The sequence below is a fragment of the Vipera ursinii genome (assembly GCF_947247035.1).
Source record: "Vipera ursinii genome assembly, chromosome: 3".
In the NCBI taxonomy this organism is placed as follows: domain Eukaryota; kingdom Metazoa; phylum Chordata; class Lepidosauria; order Squamata; family Viperidae; genus Vipera; species Vipera ursinii.
In genome coordinates, this window is record NC_139516.1 from 145,894,577 (window position 1) to 145,920,329 (window position 25,753).

Below are 25,753 nucleotides of genomic sequence, written 5' to 3' on the forward strand. Positions count from 1 at the left end.
TATATAAGCTAGCTACCAGTAGTTGTGAATAAAAGCATGAAGTCAGAAACCAGAAGACCCTGAGTTCTAAGGCCCTGCCTTAGGAATGAATGGAAGCCAGCTAGATGACTCTGGGCCAGTCACTCTGTTGTATCAATCCAAAGAAAAATGGAAGGACAAACGCTTCTGAAAAAAAATCGTTGCCAAGAAAACCATAGGAGCACGCCAAGAGTGACTCAAAGGCACAAAGGATTTTCATCTCCCTAGATTTTGTCTATGGAGTCTCAGTCATCCAAGCCATGGTTGCCTCAAAGGTGCTTTTTCAAAAGGCAACTGGGCTTTGTTTTTCCTTGAAGATGTTTTGCTCCTCATCCAAGAAGCTTCTTCAAGAATTGAAGAATTCAAGAACTGAGGAAGCTTCTTGGATGAGAAGTGAAACGCCTTCAAGGGGAAAAAAACAACCAGGAAAGTCCAATTGCCTTTCGAAAAAAGCACCTTTGGGACACAAAGGAATTTGAGCAGGTGAGATATAACCATATAGTCCTCTTAGCAACAATCCAGCAGAAGTGATTTCTCACTGCCTTCCTTGGCGAGGTTTTCCCCACTTCCCAAATCTAATCGACAACCCCAGGATTTTCTAGCACAGGGGTCCTCAACCTTGGCAACTTTTAAGACTTGTGGACTTCAACTCCCAGAATTCCTCAGCCAGCTTTGCTGTGTAATTATAGGTAAAGGTTCCCCCGCACATGCGTGCTAGTCGTTTCTGACTCTAGGGGCCGGTGCTCCTCTCCGTTTCAAAGCCGAAGAGCCAGCGCTTGTACAGGACGTCTCCGTGGTCATGTGGCCGGCATGACTAGACGCCAAAGGCGCACGGAACGCTGTTACCTTCCCACCGTAGTGGTCCCTATTTTTCTACTTGCATTTTTACGTGCTTTCAAACTACTAGGTTGGCAGAAGCTGGGACGAGTAACAGACGCTCACTGTTACGCGGCACTTGGGATTCAACCCGCCAAACTGCCGACCTTCTGATCGACAAGCTCAGCGTCCTAACCCACTGAGCCACTGCGTCCCTTGTGTAATTATAGTACAATGTAATTCTGGGAGTTGAAGTCCACAAGTCTTCAAAGTTGTCAAGGCTGAGGACCCCTGTTCTAGCGCTCTGCCCACTACTCCAGGGCGCTTCTACTGTCTTTTAAGTCTTTCCGATCAGCCAAGGACGGTCAAGTGCTGCCACCTAGGGTGGCTCAATTCCTATTACACACATATCGCCTGCGCGATTATCGCGCAAGCCTTTTCGCCAGATTCGCATTCAGATGTAGCTGTAACGTAACCTGTCCCTTTTCCAAACAAACAAGGTTGGGCTGAGGGGCGGGTAGACTCCCGGCGGTAGCAGAGATCACACCTCGTTGCATTCCAGACCAAAAGCTCCGAGCTCCGCTCCCTTTGCCTTTTTCACTCGGGGTTGGGGAAGGGCGGGGGCGTTGCTGCTCGCCCTGCTCTGAGCATGCCTCGACGCGACTTACCGCGAGAGGAGCCTGTGGGCGGGCACCGCAACGTTGCATTCTTCCGTCCCGGTATCGTTCCTTGCACGCGCGACCTTTGCGGAAGGTTAGTCCGGACGGCCCCTCGCATCTAACGAGTTTGGAGTAGCCCCATCGAGCCCAGATTTGGTTTTAGGAGAAGCGGAGGAGAATTTCAGGAGGAAAATCGGAGTAGTAGCGATTTTTCCGATTTGCAGACTTTAAACCTGCATGGGGCAAGTTGTACAATTGGTCCGACGCAGGCACAGAAAAGTGATAGGTTTGGGGCAGGGGTAGGCAACCTCGGCTCTTTTATGACTCATGGACTTCAACTCCCAGAATTCCTGAGTCAGCAGAGCTGACTCAGGAATTCTGGGAGTTGAAGTCCATGAGTCATAAAAGAGCCGAGGTTGCCTACCCCTGGTTTGGGGGGTTGTTTTTTTTTTGTTGTTGTTGTCTCTCTTTCTCCAACTTGGAATACGCCCCCTACCGTATCTGTGGACTTCTGCCTTTACCTGGCTGAGCCTGATGGGAGGTGGCGACGAATAGGCGAAGCCGCGGAGTTACGCCAACCCCGTTCTTGCGCCTTGTGATGGTGCCTTTTTCTGTGTCTGAAATTGGGAGTTCGAGCGTCGCGAGGAAGTATATAAACCGGTATCAAAGATGGGTTTGTACAACCCATTCGGCTAAAATGTTATGTGTCCGATGCTCCGCGACCCAAGCCATTATTAATTCGCAAGGTAGTTCTCAAGATGTGCAAACCAGATTGGCACGTCGCTTGTCCAGACGACTAAAGCAACGGAGAAAGAATTCTCGAGTCCAACACATCTGGACCTGGGTCAGCTGCTTTTGAAGAACTACGTGTCTTCCCCTGGCTTGCTAAATTTTGTGGGACTTTGTCCCGAGATTCGGTATTTTATTTATTTATTTAACGGAAAGCGAACACCCTTTTTTCAGCATATAGGTAAACATTGTTCCGTCTTTTTTTTTAAAAGTCGGTGGTATGAAATTTTTATAATCGGTTCACCGGAAAAGAAAATTTAAATACTTTTTTTAAAAAAAATCTGGATCTGGATTTTGGTATTTATTTATATTTACGTTACAGCATGAGTGTGGATTGGATTGGCTATGGTTATGCTGCGTTGGTTGCCTCCGGTGGAATAGCTGGCTATGTAAAAGCAGGTATAGTATCTATCCCCTTGTGTTTTCTCCAGCTTTCCTCTACTGTCAGTTTGTTGGCTCAATAAAAATGTATTTTGGAATGACCTACTTTACTACAGCTTAAGGTAACAAAACCAATTACTAGATTTTTCATTTTGCCAAAAGCTTGGGGTGGATTTTAAAAGTAGAAACAGTGTATACTCCATTTTACCACAACACAAAGCCATCAAGTTCTGGAAGTTATCTTTTTGTTTTGTTTTGTTTCTAAGAACATGCAGCCCATAACTCCAATTTAAAATACCTTAATTCCCAACCTTTAATATAAACTGCCAGAATGCTAGGAACCAGGACAAAATTCTTGGGCCTGAACGCAAGATTTACTTTTCAAAGCTTGCCATCATAGAGAATTACACTTGTTGCAGATTTCTTCTTGCAACAAGTTTTGTAAATGAAGTTTTGCAAACCCTATGTAGCATTTTCCCTTATTCCTCCTGTGTCCCTCCCCCAAAGTTCTCTTTTTTCCCCCCAAAAGGATGGCTAACTTGTAGCTTTGATAAGGGAATTCCTTCCTGCCAGAGCTTATTGCAAGGCTTGCTATAATTATGTGGTGGACAAAATGGAAAGCAGCTCTCTGCAGTAAGCCCTTTTATGACCTCTTCTACTAGGGTAGAGCTGGGAGAAATACAGCTGCAGTTCATTGGGTTGACACATTTCATCATCTAACCAAGTTTTCTGTTATCTGCTTAAACTAGGTAGTGTCCCTTCTTTAGCTGCTGGTCTCCTCTGTGGTGGGTTAGCAGGATTGGGTGCTTATCAGCAGTCAACGGATCCAAAGAATATTTGGCTTTCTCTGTGTAAGTATTTTTCTTGCATCACTATTCCACACACAGGGTCATGTTTATATCTTGCACCCACACTTTGAGATTACTTTCAATGCATGTATTCCTTTTCCTTTTAGCCTGTCGAGATTCAGAGTACTTGGAGTGTACTTAATCCAAGATTAAATTAATGGCAAAAACATAGCATTATGAAGTATTCAACTATCTCACTATGTATTCAAGTTTTCACCTGTGATTTGTCATCTTTTTTGTTCACCTTGTAATTTATGTGCATTTTAAGCTATGGCATTATAAAGGCATGCACTATTTCTACATTTATGCATACAGGTAATCCCTGAGTTATGAGCGTTCACTTAACGCTCGAAGTTACGTGACAAGTGCCCCCTAGTGTTTACGAGCAAGTCCCCAAATCATGAATATTGCAGCACCCTTACGAACAACATTCACCCTATTCCCCCCCACTCCCCACAACTGTTTCCCCCTCCCCCTTCCTGCCACGCCGGATACTCACCTTGCAAAACCGGTCTCCTCTCTGCCACGGTTTCCCTTTGAGAGAGAGGAGAGTTGGTTTGGAAATACTTTTCACGCCGAGAATGGAAGCTCCTAGGTGCCGTAATATTGCACGAGTTCAAACACAAATCCTCTGCAAAAGACAGCATGGCCCCCAGAAGCTTCCATTCTCGGGGGGGGGGAGAAGGGGGATTGTTTGCTTTGGTTGCATGCCTATGGGGCAAAGCGTGGAGTCGACCAGGCACAGGAACCAATGCCGTCCGTTGCCCAGGTGTGCTGCTCACTCGTGTGCGCCGGCCATAAGAGGGCAGAAACAAAGCCTTCAACTGAGTGGGGAAGCATCGTGGTGCCAGGCCCCTTGCACCTGCATCCAAGCCATTGTTGATGGCGGCTGCAGCCACCTGAGTGACCATGATCCCCCTCCCCAGCCAGCCACCCCCCCCCACCTACTCATTGCCTAACCGGCTGGCTGGCACAAATCCTGATCGATTTTCTCCTTGTCGTCCTCCCCACTCAAGTAGCAGCAACGGCTTGAAACTCTTGGCTCCATCTGAAACGAAGAAAGCAGACGTAGCAGCAGCAAGACTGCTCTCAAGACCTGGGGCGCTGCTCGCTCGCGTGCACCGGCCTTACTGAGAGCAGTCCCGCTGCTTTTTCCCACTTGTGTAATTTGCAGTCCAAATTAGTTTTATCGGAGCAGCACAATGAAGGCTAAGCAATTGAAGAACTAAGAGATTAAGTAAGAATTCCAGATTTGTGATTCTGAAAACAGTCGATGAAGGCAGGAAGTAGCAAATTTCAGTGTGATTCATACCCACATAACAGGTGGTTTCTTATAGCATCAACCCTTTCCTGACACCATGGTTGTCTTTGGTTGCACATAGTCTCCATTAAATGCCATAATTAAAACACCTGATTTGGGTCATTATATTTTTTTTTCTAGCTGCATCTGGAACCCTGACTGTCCTGATGGGAATGAGATACTATAACTCTAGAAAATTTATACCTGCGGGGTTAATTGCTGGTGCCAGGTACAATTCCTATTTTCCCATTGTTCTGGAATTATTATTTTTTATTATTATTTATTTTAATTCCATTTATATCCCGCCCTTCTCCGAAGACTCAGGGCGGCTTACAAGCTTAGCAGTAGCCTTCATTCTATGTATATGCCTGCTTATTAGGGCTTTCACACACACACCCCAAGTGGCATTATTACAAAGTCAGCTTAATTGCCCCCAACAATCTTGGAGACAGCAGAAAATGAGAGAATGGGGGTTTTCTATGGATAAACAGACATTGCCAAGAACGTATTTAACATGTAAGCATTTAGCAGCAAAATTTACTGACACGTTAATTTATTAAGTGGTATATTAATAGTGGATTTCTGTTTTTATTTAAACAGTCTATTAATGGTAGGCAAACTTGGACTACAGATGTTGGAAAAACCTCTTTAGCCATAATTGTGCAACAAGAAGCAGAAAGGCCTACAGAGACTGCCCTCGCAATGCCTATGCAGAACAAAAGTGAAGACAAAATGCTTTTTAAAATTGTACAATTTGCAAAGTTTTTAAACTTCAAAATCTGCTCAGTTTTGTAAAGAGTCAGTCATTACATGTATTCATTTCTTGTCACAACCCCAAACGTTTTATGATGATGAACATGAGAAACAGTGCTGCTAATACCTTGTAGGAAATACACTTAATTTGGTGTTAACATATTTCCAAGTTGAAGTTCATCTCTGTGTATATCTGCATGTAAGTTGTTCCAGCTCAAAACAAAAAGTTTAAAAGTTCCCTTTAAAATCCACTAAAAATTATTAAATGTCTAAAAACCTTTTGAATTGTGAGTCTTATTTTCTAATTTTAAACAAATGTGAATTCCATAATTTTAAGTTGCAATCTTTTAGGGTTCAAGGCTAATTTTATGGGTACATGAAAACACAGACTGGTATTTTTATCAACATTTTTCAATGAGTAGCTGTCTTCAAATATATTACTGAATTAATTGAGAACATACTGATGCATGTACAACAGTGGTATCTGTATCCACAGATCTGATCATTCTTCACATTTTATACAATTGAAAATAGACACAAACAAGCTTAGAGTAGTCCCATTGAAATAAAAAGACCAAGTTAATTATGTTTAGTGGTTTTACTTTAGATATAATTAAACCAAGAGTCCAAGCTACTGCTTCTACAAAGCTTGAGAACATTTCACATGATAGTCTTCATATGGCCAGATGAGTCTCTATGAGAAATGGGCATCTCATTTGAAATTACTAACTGCTGTATATGTTTAATGTAGGATTAGGCTTCCCACACCCAGCAGTTCACTCAAATGTCATCTGATTTGTTCATATTAATAATGTATATGAAATATAAACCATTATCAACAGGTCACTTCTAAAGAAATCTCCTTTCCCCAATATTTAGAAAATAATGGTTTGAGTTTGAAAATGTAGACTTCTACTTTTCTCATGTACCCAGAAATAAAACCATTCTTGTACAAAAGGAACTTTCTTAGTTTCAACCGTAAACACTGAGGTAATAATACAAGATTCATCGCTGTATGTCTGATGACATGATAACGTCCTTCTGTGAGGTGTTTAAAAGCATTTTTAAACCAGAATTCAGTATTGCAAAGGCATCAGGACTAATTTACATGTCTACCTGTTAGTGCAAAAGGCAGAAGGTTAACCTGCTGATCATGATACCAGGATTACTCTTGGGTGTACTGAAAAAATGCACTGATTAATTATTTTCCAGGTGCCATTCTAAGGGCATTTTTAACTTAATATGTTTTAGGCTTGATAATCTGAGAGATTACCTCTCTCTGGGCCTTAAAAATCAACAGAGAAGACCTCACAAAATGTCCGACTTCCAAAATCCATTTATCAAGCACATAGGAGATGCTATTCCATCAGTTCCAGGCTGTGGAACATTACTGCAGATTTTACATTTGACTTTTTTTCTGCTTATAAGAAAGGAATCAAGTTTTTCCTCTTCAGTCAGCCTTTTAAGCTGGCTAGAAATTACTTTAGTTTCTATTTGTATAAACATATTTTATATGAATAAATTGTTGGTTGTATTTTTTTATTTATTTAGTCTACCAATCAGCTTCAAAATACCAGGATAGAAAATCAGGCTGTACAAACAAATATTAAGGTATAAATAAATACATCGTATTTTCTGATGGAAGACTTCTATAATATACGGTGTTCCTGAGAAGTTCACTTTAAATAAAACAAATTGTTTCCAGTTGAAAACCAGCCCAGTTGTGGATTTTTTATATGAAAGTTTTAGGTAGATTCCTTTAAGACAGCATTTGTAACAGTGAATTATGTAATTTTTGAGAGACTGAAATAAATCAGTTTAATATTCCTGCTATTCTGCATTGGGATAAAATATTGTACACGTAACTATCTTTCAAAATTATTCAAAATTAATTGGCCTTTATATTATTAATTCGAGGATTCATTGTGTAAATACACTTGGCAGTAAATCCTACTGAAATTGAGACATCATATTTATGTGCATTCTACTTTAAGTCTTAATTCAAATCAAACATGTCCTCCACAACAAAAATAATGTACAATTTTTAAAAATAAAACACATACAAAATAAGTTTCTGTATGCAAATATTTTACAATTGAATAATAATATATAAGTGCTATTTTAACAAGTATAGATTGTCAATTTCAATATAACAAATGTATTTAGCAGTTTGAAAAGCATTGTTTTAAAGTGACTTCTGTTAGATAAAGCAAGAGTTCTTGTATATTAGAGAAATCACTAAAAATATGAACTTGAAATACCACAAAAAAATTGGGCCATTGTGTACTTGTATTCAAAATATTTCTTTAGGCCAGATAATGCTATCAATGCTATACTACAGAATTAGGTTTGAAGAATAAATTCTGGCAGATATTACCAGATTTTAAGCAATTCCTTTAGGAATTAAGAGAGAATTCTGGAGTTATTCAGCTCTAGTTATCAAGTGAAGGCACTAAGTTGACTAATTCTGTGATCAAATTCAACTAAAAAAATTAAGGGAAAAAGCAAAGTTACTCAGACTTCCTGGAAATTATTTCAGAAATACTACCAGAATGCCTTCTTAGTGAGCCACAAGTAATAATTATTTAAATGCTTATTTTCTGATTAAATAATGCTATCTAGCCTTCCCAGGAAACGATCCTTCCTAAATATCATTCACTCATATTTCCCAATTGTAAGGCCAAATCTGCATATAATGCCCTAGAAAACTATAACCTCAAGTAAATGACTCCACAGATACATTAACTTTCTGTTTTCCAAACACTTCTGCAAAGAAAAGTTTCTCTCATTTCAGAATCAATTGTAACAGCTAATATATGTATATAACTATGTCTATGCAATACATGATAGCCTGTAAGCCAATGCATAGCATATGATATCTTTCTTTCCCACCTATAAGTCCCGTAGTCATAACCAGAGACAAGTTGTTCACTGATCAAAGGAAAACAGTTTAACACCTTCACATATACGTTCACAAGGATAAACCTATTCCTGCAAAATCTAAGAGAACTGAACCTTAGGGGTGCACCACTTTTGTAAATACTAGTAATAGTTGGCTCAGTGACTATGTCTTCATTCTCTGCAATCAAAAGAAATAAAGGTATAAGTCAAGCAACTAAGGTATATGTCAACCCAAACCAAAGACAAATTAGTTCAGCTTTAGTTTCTCTGATTATAGTTGGGCAATACAGTGGGAAATTATTACTAATTTTTTGCTTTTATTGCTTAACTCGGAGTTATATAGAAGTATCATATGTTGAAAGTCACTCTTTATAATTTACTGCCTATTCAAATTAGCCATGATTGTCCAATGGCTAATATCTTTACATGCCTTCATATTTTTGACATTTTTCCAGAAGAAATGATCGAAGGGATTGCAAACCATTTGCTGTTCATTTAAGTAAGAATATACAAATTTTTAGCTTTGGCAAGGTAACTTTATAGAGAATACTTCATAATGTAAGCAAAACAAAACCTGCCTTAGAGGCACTAATTTGAAGAATATTTTCTAAATAAATGTATTTATTTTCTATATTTTCCCCTTAGAGATAATAAACTACAGGCTCTCGTGTGTTTCCAGAATTGTTATTCTATTAGTTGAAATATGACTTAAAGTGTCCCAGAGGCAAAGAAATAAAGGATGTAAATAGTCATAGTATGCATACGTGATGCAGGAAAGTACTTCTACCGATGCGCTCCATACTTGGCTATCCAGTCAGTTCTTCCATGCACAGGTTGTGCTGCTGGTGGGTGAGTTAAAATGTTCATGCCTTTTGTGGCGGGGCTGTAAGTAGGCCCTGGCAACTGGGCACGAGAAGCTTTGGTTTTCCAAGCATATTCTGAAAACAAAATTGCAAAACCAATATAAGCAAATCCACTAATTGTAGATCCCGCTAATACTTCTTTCACTATTAAACAGAATCCTGCTAAAATTGATAGCATATTCTTCCAAGTAAGTTTCTTTATGCAACGGATAAAACTATATTCCAAAAAGGTTAGATCATCATCATCATAATAAGGGAAAGAAATACATTTATTGTTGAAGAATATTATTGTCTCTGCAGTCATAGTAAGCTTTCATTATTATAGCTATAGTAGATTATGAAGCTCAGAAAGTCAGCCAAACAGAAACAGACTGACAAGGGACAAAAAAAGTGCCCAAAGCATCTGTGATCCTACACACTAAGCACTGGCAAAAACTTCAGAAATGGCAGCATGATCAGGAACTAAAGATATGCTTTCGAATATAGATGTGTGACGGAAAAAGTGGTAAAACTGTCATCTATTAATCATCCAAATGACAGAGTCCAGAGAACTACTATATGTTTGAAAAAGAGTTTGAACTGTGTTCTGATTTACAACTCCCACCAAAATAATCTTAGAAATGATTTTCAAACTACGGTCAGATATGGTCAGAGTGAACACGGCCCATTCTTACTGGTAGTTACATCTGTTCTTTTGCAGTCCATTCAGAACTGGGTGAGTGCATGTGAGTTGCCTGTGTGTGTGCCTGCTGCTCACACAAATGGTGCTGCACAAGCACTTGTTCACTGATCAAAGGAAAACAGTTTAACACCTTCACATATGCATTCACAGGAATCACCTACAAGGATAAACCTATTCCTGAAAAATCTAGAACAGAACTGAACCTTAGGGGTGCACCACTTTTGTAAATACTAGTAATAGTTGGCTCAGTGACTATGTCTTCATTCTCTGCAATCAAAAGACATAAAGGTATAAGTCAAGCAACTAAGGTATAAGTCAACCCAAACCCTTTTCCTCCCCACCAGTCTGCAAAGGCATAAAGATTGGGAACTACTGTTTTAGATGATTCCTAGACATGACTAGGGCATTGTCTGTGTAAGGAGCTATGTCATGTTTCCTACATTACACACACATGCTGATCATACAATGGCTATTTATCAAGACAGTGTTCTGCAGACACTGCTTCCCACTGTTGATCAACATTTTAATGAGTTATCAATTTCTACTTTAGCTTCATAACTGCACTGTTGTCTCACAAATGGCAGAAAGCTTTGACAAGTAAATAAGAAAAGTTGAAAACAAAAATAAGCTAGCTCTGAAAAGCTAAAGAAATGACACAATGAACTAGAAGGTGGCACAAGGGAAGACCTATTTTCCAGTGAAAAAGATGACCTTTCTAAAAAAGGTTTTGAGACAATTGAACTGGGGGTGAGCACAAATGTGGTGAATGAAGCTCTTCTATACCAGAGACATGCAATGATGGGCAAGCTGTCCCTGTTCACTGGGTAACTTATAAAGTAACTATTTTTTTTCTTTCCTTCAAAAAAGTTAACCATCCCATCTACAAGGCAAGACATCCCACTGTTAACTGCATTTCTGAAGATCAGACTTAAGAATTCAAATTCATTTTGTATTTCAAAATGATGATCGTTAGTACACTATGGAGACTATTGCAGTGCTGAGCCACTAATGTGTTTATTTATGAATTGAACAGTACAGAAATGGGCCTTCTTTGCACATAACTAATTCACTTGGAATGGGGAAATTCAGTTCTATTAAATTTCCCTCAATATGCATAGTAATCTTAATGTGTTTTTCCCATTGACTCTTAAAAAAAAAGACCAAGCACAGTAAAATAGTCAGGTCTTGTCACTTCATATTGCTGTTCCGAGGTTCCCTACCTCAAGACTGCTCTGCCTACACCCTGGGTCCATGATCTCTTGCTAAAAATCCACTTCCACAGCCCTTATATCCAGGTGGAGATAACGAACCACCTGCAACAGCGAGTCAGTAAAAGACACATTTTCCAACAAAATTGTCACTTCCTCCTTCCATTATGTATTCAAGATGGACAGTGATTAATATTTATGTGTTACTTATATATAAGGGTGTAGGTCTATACATATGTTGTATGTAGTATGTTTAAATGTGTGTTATGTATGTGTACACTTTGAGAGCAAGCAACTAAATTTCATTTTGAATGTGTGCCATTGTGCCCACAGTAAAAATGACAATAAAGGTCTGTCTGTCTGTCTATCTGTCTATCTATCTATCTATCATGGGACTTCAGCTTAGTTGTTGTTGTTGTTAGCTGCGAAGTCGTGTCCGACTCATCGCGACCCTATGGACAACGTTCCTCCAGGCCTTCCTGTCTTCCACCATCTTCTGGAGTCCATTTAAGCTCACGCCTACTGCTTCAGTGACTCCATCCAGCCACCTCATTCTCTGTCGTCCCCTTCTTCTATTGCCCTCGATCTTTCCCAGCATTAGGCTCTTCTCCAGTGAGTCCTTCCTTCTCATTAGGTGGCCAAAGTATTTGAGTTTTAGCTTCAGGATCTGGCCTTCTAAAGAGCAGTCAGGATTGATCTCCTCTAGGACTGACCGGTTTGATCGCCTTGCAGTCCAAGGGACTCGCAGGAGTCTTCTCCAGTACCACAGTTCAAAGGCCTCAATTCTTTGGCGCTCAGCCTTTCTTATGGTCCAACTTTCACTGCCATACATTGCAACTGGGAAGACCATAGCCTTGACTATACGCACTTTTGTTGACAGGGTGATGTCTCTGCTTTTTAGTGTGCTGTCTAGATTTGCCATGGCTTTCCTCCCCAGGAGCAAGCGTCTTTTAATTTCTTGGCTACAGTCCCCATCTGCAGTGATCTTGGAGCCTAGGAAAACAAAATCTGTCACTACCTCCATTTCTTCCCCATCTATTTGCCAGGAATTGAGAGGGCCAGATGCCATGATCTTGGTTTTCTTAATGTTAAGTTTCAACCCAAGTTTTGCACTCTCCTTCTTCACCCGCAACAAGAGGCTCTTTAGTTCTTCTTCACTTTCTGCCATTAGAGTGGTATCATCTACGTATCTTAGGTTGTTTATATTTCTTCCAGCAATCTTAATTCCAACTTTTGATTCATCTAGCCCTGCCTTTCTCATGATGTGCTCTGCATACGTATAAGTTAAATAGGCAGGGCGACAGTATACAGCCTTGCCGGACTCCTTTCCCAATTTTGAACCAATCAGTGGTTCCGTGTCCAGTTCTCACTGTTGCTTCTTGACCCGCATATAGGTTTCTCAAGAGACAAATAAGATGGTCTGGTACTCCCATCTCTTTAAGAACTTGCCACAGTTTGTTATGATCCACACAATCAAAGGCTTTAGCATAGTCAATGAAGCAGAAGTAGATGTTTTTCTGGAACTCCCTAGCTTTCTCCATGATCCAGCGTATGTTGGCAATTTGATCTCTAGTTCCTCTGCCTCTTCGAAATCCTGCCTGTACTTCTGGTAGTTCTCGATCCACATACTGCTGAAGTCTAGCTTGTAGGATTTTAATATCTGTCTATCTATCTATCTATCATGGGACTTCAGCTTAGGCTTTGCCACAAATCCTTTGCCCTTTGACATGTAAATGTTTTTCAAGATAAAAAAAATCCAACTAAATTTATACCATCTTGAACAGAAGAACATAAAATAGTCTAGGAATGAAATGGCGGAGGCACTACAACAAATAGGCAAGACTATAGTGAGAATGCCAGTCTTGTTTGTGGACTCTGACTGCACTGCTATGTCTACCCATCTAATAAGGGTCAATTAACCGTCCTGCAATTCTAAACCAAATATTGTATTACTCATGAATCATAGAATAACAACTTAATACACTGCAATGTATATATCTGCTGTATTAACATTTGGGATATATTTAACAGGAAGCATTGGAAGTATTTTGGAATTTTGGAACTTGCCAATAGCAAAACAAATGAGTATATTTATCCAAAAGTAAAATGAGGCCTCCCAATGAAGAGCAGTCAGGAAAAAAAACCTTAGAATACAGACAAAAGTTGTACAATGTCCACTTTCCACATCTCGTTAATCCTAGCTAAAATCCATCCTTAATATTTTCCTTCCAGAATAAATGCATGCATGTGACACACTACTGTATGTGTGTATTGCTAAATGTGCGCATTTTTATTTTCTAAGGGGCCATATTAAAAAGGAAAATAAAACTGACCTCCAAACTTAACAAAATAGTTCCCAGCCAGCGGACGTTTGTTCACAGATGTATTTTAAATGAATGCTAAAGACAGGTCAAAATGAAGTTTTTTCTATGGATTTGGAAAGAAACAAATTTTGTTCTGGAAAGGGAAGGTTAATTAACTTTTGGATGATGATGATGATGATGATTAATGATAGGATAGTAGCCTCCAATTAAATCTTGCTTAACATAAATTTAATTTAATACATTATATTCTGAGTACAACTCAGCAAATCTACCTATCTAAGTACCAACCCAAATCATTTTTAAAAAGCACAACAGATGAAGAAATTAAATTACTATGTAACTTTTTTTCAGCACAATGTAAGTAAGATCATTTTGTACCTGTAACTGATGGACCAAGAGGTGCTAATTGTATCCTTTGACCTGCTGAACCAACCTCTTTTTTGTGAAATGAAGGGATGTATCCTCCAGGAGCATTGAAAGCAGCACCAATAAAGCCAGCATTTCCTACAGCTAGATAAAACAAAATTAAAATTCAGGAGAGGGCTAGACAGAAAAAAACATTCTTAACAAATATCTTGAATAATGAGTCAATCAAACAGTCAATCAATATTATAATGGTCATCATAAAGAAGAATCCCTAATTGTACTCATTATTCATATATAATTTTACTGTGTAATATATACACCATTTTATTAATTGTGTAGTATATAATTTTCTCAAGAAAGCTTCCCAACAAGAAAGTATGTGCAGATTGTCATTTTTTGCATGGAGATAGTCTCCTGCTTTCTAGACTGGTGCTTTAACCGCTAGACCAAACTGGCCATCAAAAACTTGTGCTATTGTACAAAAAGGGCGGAATATCAATTAATCAATGAAACAAGGAAGAGTCCTTGTCATAAAACGTAAGGTTCAAAATTCCTCCCCCTGAGTTAAATTTTCCTCCTACCAAAGGTGGAACATTGATAGGGTAGAACCAATTATAGCATAGTTTTAAAAAAATTCTCCCTCCATTGTGTTGGCTCTCATTACTACATCTTACCATACATTGTTAGCCTATTAAGATAGGCTTTTGCCAGATTCCTGCAAAGAGGATTGTTTGTGTGTGTGTGCTAATCCACTCAAACTGATTTAATAATATACAGGTAGTTCTCAACTTGCATCATTTGTTTAGTGACCGTTCAAATTATGACAGAGCTGGGAAAAAGTCCAGTCCTCACATTTATGATGGTCTTCACGCTTATGACCTCTGCACCACCCCTATGGTCACATGATCACAATTCAGATGCTTAGCAACCAGCTTGTACTTACAACCAATTATAGTGCCTTGCAGTCATGCAGTCACAATTTGCAACCTTCCCAGCTGGCTTCCAACAAGTAAAGTCAATGGGGAAAGCAACATTTGCTTAATGACTGTGTGATCCACTTAAAAACCATGGTGATTTTTTTTAACGTAACCAAAAAAAATGATCGTCAAATTGGGCACGACTCATTTAATGACCACCTCACTTAGGTGTGGAATTTCTGATCCCAAATGTGGTCGTAAGTCGAGCACTACGTGTATTCTCAGAATGCATTCCATAAACAACAGTAATAGAATAAGATGATAGAATTTGGGTTAGCAGTGACAACAGAAAAAAATATAAAGTGAAAATAAGCAGTTTTTGTATTTTAGAGTAGGGGTCCCCAACCCCTGGTCCGTGGACCGGTACTGGGCTGCAACATGCCAGCAACCGTTTGGCACAAACAAACGAAGCCCCATCCGTGGGATGCAGGCAGCACACAAAACCATGCACTCTTTGGTCCGCAGAAAAACTTTTTTCCACAGAACCGATCCCTGATGCCCAAAACTTCGGGGACCTCTGTTTTAGAGGCATTCCTCAAGGGTACAAGACAGCTACTTTTTCATAAATTATACAGAACAATGGTGAAATAGATAAAAGTAAAAAAAAAACTTTATTGCTGTATATATAATACACAAATCAACAAAGCAGTTATTTTGTTGTTGTTTTTGTTTGTTTCAGTAGAGAAGTGGCAAATTTTTCTGCGTAAGGAAACTAAAGATCAAACAGTTCAAAATGAATGTTAAGAGATGTAGATTAAAACAAATATGTCATTTATATACTGATGGGATTTAAGCAGAAGTTGAACAAATAGAAGAAAGATAATAAGGTTGAGACTGCTCAGACAAAAAAAATGTCACGGATCATCTAAAAAGAACTGAATGTTCTTACAGCCAGTACTGTGATTATTTTATACAAGAACAATATATGATATAGGCATTTGGAAAACTGGATGCTTCTTTGGTTATCCCACTGCAAAAAAATTGCCACATAGCTGAATAGGTAAGCATAAAACAGTAGGTAAAATGATAGGGAGATTTGTGAGCTTGCCACAGAAGGATACTCGAAAGCCAAAAGAATTTGATGTGATAGCATTTACAAATTAATACTGAACAAAAATGGACAGATCAAAGATTTCCTATTGTATACTAGAACCTGGGGCATCCCAATGTAATTAATAGCAGTAAATCCAGGACAAACGAAACGAAACATTTCCTTCACACAACTGATATGTGACAGTTTCGCTATCAAGTATAACTGCTGACAGAAATATGCTGAACAAAATAGATTTTTGATTTGATGCAGCAGGGTGAAATCATTCACCAATATATTAAATGAATCTGAGACAGTTTAAAAAAACAGATTGTGGAACTTTGCTTATTATGGTTTACAAAAATGGAATGGAAACAGCAGAAATATATTTCACAGGAGTCAGCTTCAGAAACCTTAAAGACAGTAACCTTAATGTTTCATTCAAATTGTCCACAAGTGTAAAGTGTAACCAGGTAATTATAGAATAGCATATCTGTAAAGGTATGCATTTAATAAAGCACCCATTCATTACATATCTCTAACTGGTTATGCGTTTATTTATATGCTGCTTCAATCATGAAGTAATTCTAGGCAGTAAGTAGGCAACCTTACTTACTAGGATTAAGAAAACATAAAAGCAACGTATAATGTATTCTATATTCATTAGAATAGATTATCAGGGAATAAATTATTATTATTATCTTGCCTGCTACAAGAGCTAGGTTTTTACAGCTATACAACAGCGCCAGGGCCGTTCAAGGAGGGAGTGGAGATGCTTCCCGGGATAGATGAACCTACAGAGAAAGTATGCCACAAGGTGACAATATTTTACAGCCTGGGCCCTGAACTCTTTCTTCCAATCCCTAGACTCTAATTTCAAAACCAAACCTTCCTGAATTATTGTTGTCTATATCGTTATCACCAGGACAGAATACCTTTTCTCCCGTACCAAACACAGTACATTCTTGGGGTAAATAGGAATAAATAGTTGGACAGCATCTCCCTCAGATCTCAGTGAAAAAGGGAGGCAGGCAAGCAAACAAACAATTTACTGGAACCAAGCCTTAAGCTAGCTCTTTTTAAGAATATTTTAAAAGAGCAATATCAAATTAATTGAACCCCACCCAATATTCATCTCAGATCCTAATGACCTCTCCCGAATTCTTAGTGTAAAAGGCAAATCGTGGAGACCCAAGGAAAACAACCGAATCTCTACAAGAAATATACAGTAGTGGCCAAAATTGTGGAAGCCTTTTGGGGAAAGTGTATTTTTGAGGTTTGATGGCTAATAGCACCACTTTTTTTCAGAGTAGTACCATAAAATTATGTACCAATGGAAAGATAATTTAATCAAGAATGTAATGCAACAAAATTTGTTCAATTATCTGTACTGTATTCTATGAAAAGTTATAGCCAAATAACCAGAAAAAAGTAAGCACAACTTGCTTAGGTTGATATCAGGAAGCTTTCCTTCATCTGATTGTAGCCAATGAGCATGAGTGTTTAGAGAGCCAATCAGGTGTCATCTTGTTTTGGCAATGAGCCAATCAGATCACAGTAGGATTCAGTTATTGATGTCATGTATTGAAGCTGAGAGGAGGACATCTGTCAGTGTGTTATGTGATCGTTATCAAGTTGGTTGGTTTTTTTTTCTTTCATTTTTTTTAAATTCCATTTATATCCCGCCCTTCTCCGAAGACTCAGGGCGGCTTACAAGCTTAGCAGTAGCCTTCATTCTATGTATATGCCTGCTTATTAGGGCTTTCACCCCCCCCAAGCGGCATTATTACAAAGTCAGCTTAATGGCCCCCAACAATCTGGGTCCTCATTTTACCTACCTCGGAAGGATGGAAGGCTGAGTCAACCTTGAGCCTGGTGGGATGCGAACCTGCACTAATTGCAGGCAGCTGGTGTTACTTAAGGAGGCATTAGCCCACTGCTCCACCAAGGCTCAATATTTGGTGAGCTTGAAAAACGTAATAAAATTAAAGTAATGGTGCAAAGAGTTGACTGGTTGCCCAGAAAGCGATGTAAAATAATATTATTAAGTGAACAAGGCTACAGTTATAAAGAAATTAGAAGAAAAATTGGTGGAAACTTAACCAAAGAAGGCATTTCTAGTGTACACTTTTCCCAAAAGGTTTCCACAATTTTGGCCACTACTATAGAAGACTATTCCATTGAGAAACAAAGGTTGCTTCTGCTTCTGAATTCCAAACAAGCACAGTAAAGTAACAATGTGTCAATCCAGGTAGATTGGGGGAGGGGAGGGGAGCTAAAGAAATTAGAATCTATGTATGACTTATACTCCAATTCACATTTAATTATTTAATGACTACACAGTGTCATCCAAGGAAACCCTTTTTTTAAATACTGATATGATGTCCAGGCAGAAGAACTGCTTATTCTTTGCAAGGATGTCAATAAAAGTTAAAAATGCTGCCTTTCCCAAGAAAATCAAATTAAGACCTAAAAGGATGAAATGGAACAGTAAATAATCAGCAACCACACACAGTATTGCCAGCACAGGTTTCTTTACAAATAACAGCATGTCAAGTACTCTTACGGACACAATACATAAAAAAATACACACGCGTTATGTATGTAACATTCGACAGCAATTGTTTTGGCAAACAGAATGGTGAGTATATTATTTTGCATTTAGTAAGTGGTATAGGGAAATTTGTATAAACATACAAATCTCTTCCATCCTTGTGTGTTTTCTATTTTGTACATTTAGAGAAGGAAGATCATAAGAATATGGATACATTCGAACCATAATCTAGAAAGTATCAGGCATTGTAAAGAAATAAATGATTACTATATCAAATGATGTGAAATCATATATCCATAGTTGTTGGGTAGCACAAAGCATGTTACCATTTGTGACATTGGAAGAATCCCCAAGATTACCTCATTTAAATTTGGTGGCAAAATTTTAACAAAATGTCAATGATGCGAGTTAGGCTTAAGAAGAGTAAAATAAATGTGAGAGGTATGCAAATCTACTGGAAAATGCAAATCCCTTTGCCTTACATTCTGAAAACTGGAACAAAACAAGTAACCAGAAGGCTTCTTATGACTTGCCAACCAATTAAGTCTATCGACTACATCCCCTTTGGTCAAAAAATATTTCAAATACAGGTAGGCCTTGACTTACGACCCCAACTGAGCCCAAAATATCTGTGGTTAAGTGAGATATTTGTTAAGTGAGTTTTGCCCCATTTTACGACCATTCTTGCCACAGCTGTCAAGTGAATCACTGCAGTTGATAAGTTCCCCACTGACTTTGTCAGAAGGTAGTAAAAAGTGATCACATGACCCTGGCACACAGCAATGGTCATAAATATGAACCAGTTGACAAGTATCTGAATTTTAATTACATGATCATGGGGATGGTGCCAAGGTCGTTTAACTGTGAAAAACAGTCATTAGGTCACATTTTTCAGTGCCGCTGTAACTTTGAACGGTCATTAAATGAACTGCTGTAAGTTGAGGTCTACCTGTATCTTCTTCTCTGCATAACACATGAAAGCAAACCAGCCAGAAACAAATGTCTTCATTAAAAGCTTACATATTTAAGAAGTCTTTCTTTACAATTAAATCCAAATGTCCTGTACATTACTCATAGCGATATGATCTACTGTACCATTCACAAGTTCAACGCAATTCATCTTTCAAAGTCGCAAATGTTACCAGAATGTAGCAGCCCAGATGGAAGAACTAAAATTCTCCATAATTAAAACATGTTGCAGATATGCAGGAAATGGACACTTGAGTTTTCATCAAATCACAATAACAACTCTACCTGATATATTGTAATTGATGCAAAACAGTACAATTTAATTTTTATTTTATTTTAATCCCATTTATATCCCACCCTTCTCCGAAGACTCAGGGCGGCTTACAATTTAAGCACAAACCAATGTATCATAATGCTTATGTAAAAGAAACCTTTTTCACAAGGAAGATTTTCCATACACATAAAACTGCTAAAATATTATAGATTTTATAGCCTACTGAAAAGTTAATTGTAATTATGTTTAGTTAAAAACAACAAATCTAAAAGGGAATAAATCATGTTATATGTAATTGCCATTTGTTACCTTTGGGATCCTCTAATTTTTCATTCACACTTTCTTTGCATGAGAGTTTTTCAATTGGTTTAATTAAGTTTTCTTCTTCAGAGAAGGCAATAAAACAGATGAAAGAAAAGGATGAAAATAAACGCTTTAGAAAAACAGAAAAACTAGATGAAATGAATGGAAGAAACAATAAGAATAAGAAATAATAAAAAAGGAACAAATCTGAAAATAAAGTGTAAGCAAGCTTTGCAAATTAGTTTCCTAATTACAGACAAGATCAATTTTAAAAACAGCAACGCTAGACCCATGTTTTATTATAATTCCAAATAAGATAAATGCATTTTAGATTAGTAGAAATGGAAATATAGTATGAGCAGGTATTACTTTCAATGATTCACAAAAAGACTATTTTAGAATTTTGAAATAGGTGCTTCAGATTTTGGAAGAATGTGAACACAGAACCCATCCATGCCTGTGTAATCCAAGAAGCTTCTGCTATAATTGCGTGATCCTAGAAACGACTTGTTTAAATGATTAACAGGCAGGTGCTCTGTTCACATTATTTGCTGCTACCCGAAAGGTGACAATTTCTGACTCCCAAATTCTTGAAATAACCAAATTTTAATTTTATGCAAAGACTATGAATTCAATTTTTGCACTGTACAGTAGTGGCCAAAATTGTAGAAACCTTTTGGGAAAAGTGGATTTTTGAGGTTTGATGGCTAATAGCACCACTTTCTTTCAGAGTAGTACCATAAAATTAGATACCAATGGAAAGGTAATTTAATCAAGAATGTAATGCAACAAAATTTGTTCAATTATCTGTACTGTATTCTATGAAAAGTTATAGCCAAATAACCAGGAAAAGGAAGCACAACTTGCTTAGGTTGATATCAGGAAGCTTTCCTTCATCTGATTGTAGTCAATGAGCATGAGTGTTTAGAGAGCCAATCAGGTGTCATCTTGTTTTGGCAATGAGCCAATCAGATCACAGTAGGATTCAGTTATTGATGTCATGTATTGAAGCTGAGAGGAGGACATTAGTCAGTGTTATGTGATCGCTATCAAGTTGATTTTTTTTCCATTTGGTGAGCTTGTAAAACGTAATAAAATTAAAGTAATGATGCAAAGAATTGACTGGTTGCCCAGAAAGCGATGTAAAATAGTATTATTAAGTGAACAAGGCAAGTGTTATAAAGAAATTAGAAGAAAAATTGGTGGAAACTTAACCAAAGGTTGCATTTCTACCGTACACTTTCCCCAAAAGGTTTCCACAATTTTGGCTACTACTGTACAATTTTTGAATGCAGAATTCCTCCAGCCTTTGCCTTTCATTTTAAGTCATCCAGATATGGATGGGCATCAGCTTAGCCTCTATGAGCATTCATAAAAATTATAAATATTAGGTGGTATTATCCAATACCTCATTTTGAAGCATTCCCAGCATTTCGGGAATGAAGAGAAAGAAAACAACAACAAAAAAAAAACAGGCAAACTAGGAGATGAGATGGCGTATCAAGAAGACAGCGAGAAATGGAAGGAAACCTGGGTGAGAATGTTGTCTGAGCTCTTTACACATGTTGTTGTTCTATGGGTGTGACGATGATATGTAGGAGATTTGTTTTAATGAGATATTGATAGTCTCTGGTCAATTTTAAGCAGCAACTAGAGGGGTCTAATAAACTAATTAAGGCCACAAAGCCTTGCCCTTAGCATCTTTTAGGTAAGTACTCTGCTGGGGAGAAGAACAGTTCAGGAAGAGGATGGCTTCTTTAAGCCATCTCTCTGCCTTACCAGGGGGAACAAACATGGGCCAAGCACAAGAAACGATACCGCAGGACTTTATCTGAATGCAACAGCAGCAACCAGTGAACTTCACAGCATCTCCCTCTTTCTGTCTTGCTTAAAGGCTATGTCACTTAGTGAGCATTTCACCAGAACCAATTGCATTTAGTCACAAGGACTGCCTGTATATGTGTGGCGTGTTTTAATTTGGAAATGTCTACTTTTTTCTCCGACCTGGTTTCAAACCACTGAAAGAATGATGGAAATGAATTTGTTACATGAACACGGTATAGCGGTAGTTTTCATTGGCTACAAAAGAAAAGCCCTTCCAGACGATGTTCAACATTACATTTAATATATACTCCTCTTGCATGCAATAAAATGAAATCGGTAACGTGGGGGGATAACAATGTCACAACTGTGACTTAAATTCAATTAATCTATTTATGCCATCTAGCAAGAACATTACACATCCTAAGGGTGCCACCGTTCGGAGAATGCCGTTTGGTGGCTCCCAGGGGGAGAGCGTTCTCTGTAGGCGCGCCTGACCTATGGAACCATTTACCGGTTGAGCTCCGGATGGCTCCCGACCTTCACTCCTTCCGACGCGATCTAAAAACATATCTATTTAAGCAATCTGGTCTGGTCTGACGGGTTTAATTTTAATTGTGGTTTTAACTTATCTTCTACATTTGGGCAGTAGGGCTTAATTTATTTTCAATTTTCTGTATTTGTGCATTTTGACATTTATGTCACTGTTCACCGCCCTGAGTCCTTAGGGAGAAGGGCGGTATACAAATCAAATAAATAAGTAAATAATAAATAATTATCTAAACATATAAGCACACACACACACACACACTCTTACTTTATCCATCTGGACACATCACTTATACACATTCAAGCAAGAGGAATCATCTCTTGCGAACCTCAGTATATATTTTTCATGACCGAAAAAAGGAAATGTCATCAAGTATAGAAACAACGTCTGGTTGCATGTATGTTGTGATCATCTCTATGTGAATCCAAACCACTATTCAAAACTATGCATATTAAGCTGGGAAAGGGCAATGTGCTTGAAAATAATTGTGGGGGAAATAATAACATTTTATAAAATATATTAAAAACAAGATAGGACATGTTAATACTGTATTACATTAATTACCTGCATTGACTTGATTGAAAGACAGACCTCCAATTGGTGCTATTGATTTTGAGAACAAAGGATTGTTGCAAGTACCATGGATTCTTTCTTTAGCGATTGCTCCTGAGGAAACATTCTTAGGATTTACACCTTTAAGAAATTATCACATTAAAGGTTAATGTCTATCAATGGCTCAGGCAGTCACAGTATATTCTTTGCTAGGTGGCCACTTCATGAATAGAGGAAGTATTACAAAGAGCCATTACTTCCTATGGAAACTAACTTTAGATCCATATTTGAAAAAATAAATAAATCCTTAAAGAAACTCATAAACAATTTATGTTACAGGCAGTCCTTGCTTAATGACCCTAAGTCATTAGGAAAAACACATGACCACACTGCTTAGCAACAGCAATTCTGGTAGTTTCAGTTGTGATCACTAGACAAGGACTATACCGGTTGTTAGATGAGGCCCTCATGCTTCTCTTATACTGTGTGAACTGCCAGCTTCATCTCCCTGCCTTCTCCCCAGCCAGGCCTGGTGAGTTCCCTTCAGCAGATGAGGTTCTACCACCCTGCCACGCTCCGCTTCAAATCTCCCCTCTGACTTGTGCTATTTTCTTCTTCCCGCTGCTGACAAGGCATAGCCAGCCAAGGTCAGGCCACAGGCCTGGATTTTGATCAGGAGCACTGAATCAATCATAACTTTTGAGGACCAGTCATAACTATCATTTGTTTAGTGAGGTCATAAGGGTTGCTGAATGAATGGCTGTTAGGCAAGGACTACCTGTAGTGCTTCATAGATATGGGAAGTTTATGAGTCTACTAATATTTATTTAACAAATCACAGTTTGTTTACTTAACAAACCACACTGGACTGTATCACAGATTAGTCTAAGGTGTGAATCTCACCTAAAGATAGGTCACTAGTACACCTAGGTTAAATAGCACGTCTCCCCATGTTTTCTTTCAGTTTGCTGTCCATGTTCCATTACAAATAAGATGCAATTAGAGATATCAAAAACCAAATTCACATGAAATGCTGTGCAACTGAATTATGGTCTAGAAGAACAGCAAGCATACTAGTCTTCCACCTTGGATTATCAAATTATTGTATCATGTCACAAATTCTTTGTCATACTTCTAACTGAACCAATGGAATTTGAATTTGAATTTTATTGAATTTATATACCGCCCTTTTCTGTAGGACTCAGGGCAGTTTACAGGGTATATAAAACATCGATACAAAAATTAAGAACAATTTAAAAAGATTAAATTAAATCCCTAAAAAATTGTTGTTAGTTGCGAAGTCGTGTCCGACCCATCGCGACCCTATGGACAATGTTCCTCCAGGCCTTCCTGTCCTCTACCATAAAAAATATAAAACCCCAATTAAAACCCCAATTGAAACTCAGCCTGGGCCGGAAAGCTCGAAGAGCCAGGTCTTCAGGTCTCGGCGAAATGATCGAAGGTCGGGGGCAGTCCTAAGCTCCACGGGCAGCTGGTTCCAAACGGCAGGCGCCCCCACAGAGAAGGCCCTCCCCCTGGGTGTTATCCGCCGGCATTCTTTTACCGGTGGCACCCTGAGAAGGCCCTCCCTGTGGGAGCGCACAGGACGAAGGGAACTTGATGCCGGCAGCAGGTGTTCCCTCAGATATCCTGGACCCAAGCCATTTAGGGCTTTATAGGTCATCACCAGCACCTTGAATCTCACCCAGAAGCCAATGCAGCTCACGGTGGAATAGAATGGGATCACCATTAGCAGAGACTGCAATACAGCACTCAGGAACTATAGTACTCCCACACATAAAACCAAAAATATGGATCAGGTATGTAAGTGACAACTTTGCCATAATAAAAAAAAGGAGCAACTAGAGAAAACATATGAAAGAATCAGCATTTTCAAAAGGATAAAATTCACAAAGGAGGGGGGAAAAACAATACATTATCCTTCATGGATATCCTCATCAGCAGAGAAAATGACAGCAAATTAGAAACATAAGTCTCTCAAAAAACCACTCACACTAACAATCCAAAGTAATAAAGTAATTACCCAACCTCCAACAAGAGTTCTATAAGAATACTATTCAGATGAACACAAATGCACTGCAGCGACCCAGAACACCAGAAAAAGGAAACAGGCCACCCATACAACATCTTCCAACAAAATGGATATCCGCACAAATTTATCAGAAAGGGCCTGACCATTCAACCGATTCCAGCACAATCAGTCCCAAACTATGAAACTCTACCATACCTCAGAAACATTTCAGAAACAATGAACAAACTATTACAACCACATAGCATCACCATAGCACACAAACCAACTTCCAAAATACCTAAGGTAAACCAAAAGACCCAGTAGCCCAAGGAAAAACAGGAGTCATCTATAATATACAGGATAAAGACTGTAACAACCCTTATGTTGGATAGACAGGCAGAAGACTAATAGAGTGTATCTATGAACTTCAGCCAGCAGTCAAAAGAAACAATGAAAACTTACTTTCACAACACATTGACAGACTCATAGTTTCAACTGGGAAACTGTAAGCATCTTAAGTAAAGGTAAAGGTTCCCCCGCACATGTGTGCTAGTCGTTTCCGACTCTAGGGGCCGGTGCTCATCTCCGTTTCAAAGCCGAAGAGCCAGCGCTTGTCCGAGGACGTCTCTGTGGTCATGTGGCTGGCATGACTAGACGCCAAAGGCGCACGGAACGCTGTTACCTTCCCACCGTAGTGGTCCCTATTTTTCTACTTGCATTTTTACGTGCTTTCGAACTGCTAGGTTGGCAGAAGCTGGGATGAGTAACAGGCGCTCACTCTGT

At 38.6% G+C, this 25,753-nt stretch overlaps 2 protein-coding genes across 3 annotated transcripts in view; one reads left to right on the forward strand and one right to left on the reverse strand.

Annotated features, from left to right (window-relative positions):
• Nucleotides 1-1,435: 1,435 nt before the first annotated feature.
• Nucleotides 1,436-5,936, forward strand: LOC310637924 (transmembrane protein 14C-like). The gene is made up of 5 exons (XM_083358546.1): nt 1,436-1,587; nt 2,605-2,681; nt 3,413-3,514; nt 4,953-5,040; nt 5,412-5,936. Exons 1-5 carry the CDS (start codon nt 1,484-1,486, stop codon nt 5,461-5,463), a joined length of 423 nt encoding a protein of 140 aa, XP_083214672.1. The 5' UTR covers nt 1,436-1,483; the 3' UTR covers nt 5,464-5,936.
• Nucleotides 5,937-8,824: 2,888 nt separating this feature from the next.
• MAK (male germ cell associated kinase) overlaps nt 8,825-25,753 on the reverse strand; it is a 37,177-nt gene continuing 20,248 nt past the window's right edge. Inside the window, exons 12-14 of one of the 2 annotated variants that reach the window (XM_083357680.1) lie at nt 22,951-23,079; nt 13,921-14,052; nt 8,825-9,403 (exon numbers count right to left, since the gene is read on the reverse strand). In XM_083357680.1, the coding sequence (XP_083213806.1) occupies nt 9,249-9,403; nt 13,921-14,052; nt 22,951-23,079 (416 nt within the window). In that variant the 3' untranslated portion in view covers nt 8,825-9,248. The remainder of the gene's footprint in view (nt 9,404-13,920; nt 14,053-22,950; nt 23,080-25,753) is intronic. The other variant, XM_083357681.1, reaches the window with a different exon arrangement.

Bases quoted from the DNA above. Each gene is read 5' to 3' on its own strand.
- LOC310637924 (XM_083358546.1), top strand. From the start codon at position 1,484: ATGCCTCGACGCGACTTACCGCGAGAGGAGCCTGTGGGCGGGCACCGC. The intron at 1,588-2,604 runs GTTAGTCCGGAC...TTTACGTTACAG, and splicing joins ACGCGCGACCTTTGCGGAAG to CATGAGTGTGGATTGGATTG. The intron at 3,515-4,952 runs GTAAGTATTTTT...TTTTTTTTCTAG, and splicing joins GAATATTTGGCTTTCTCTGT to CTGCATCTGGAACCCTGACT.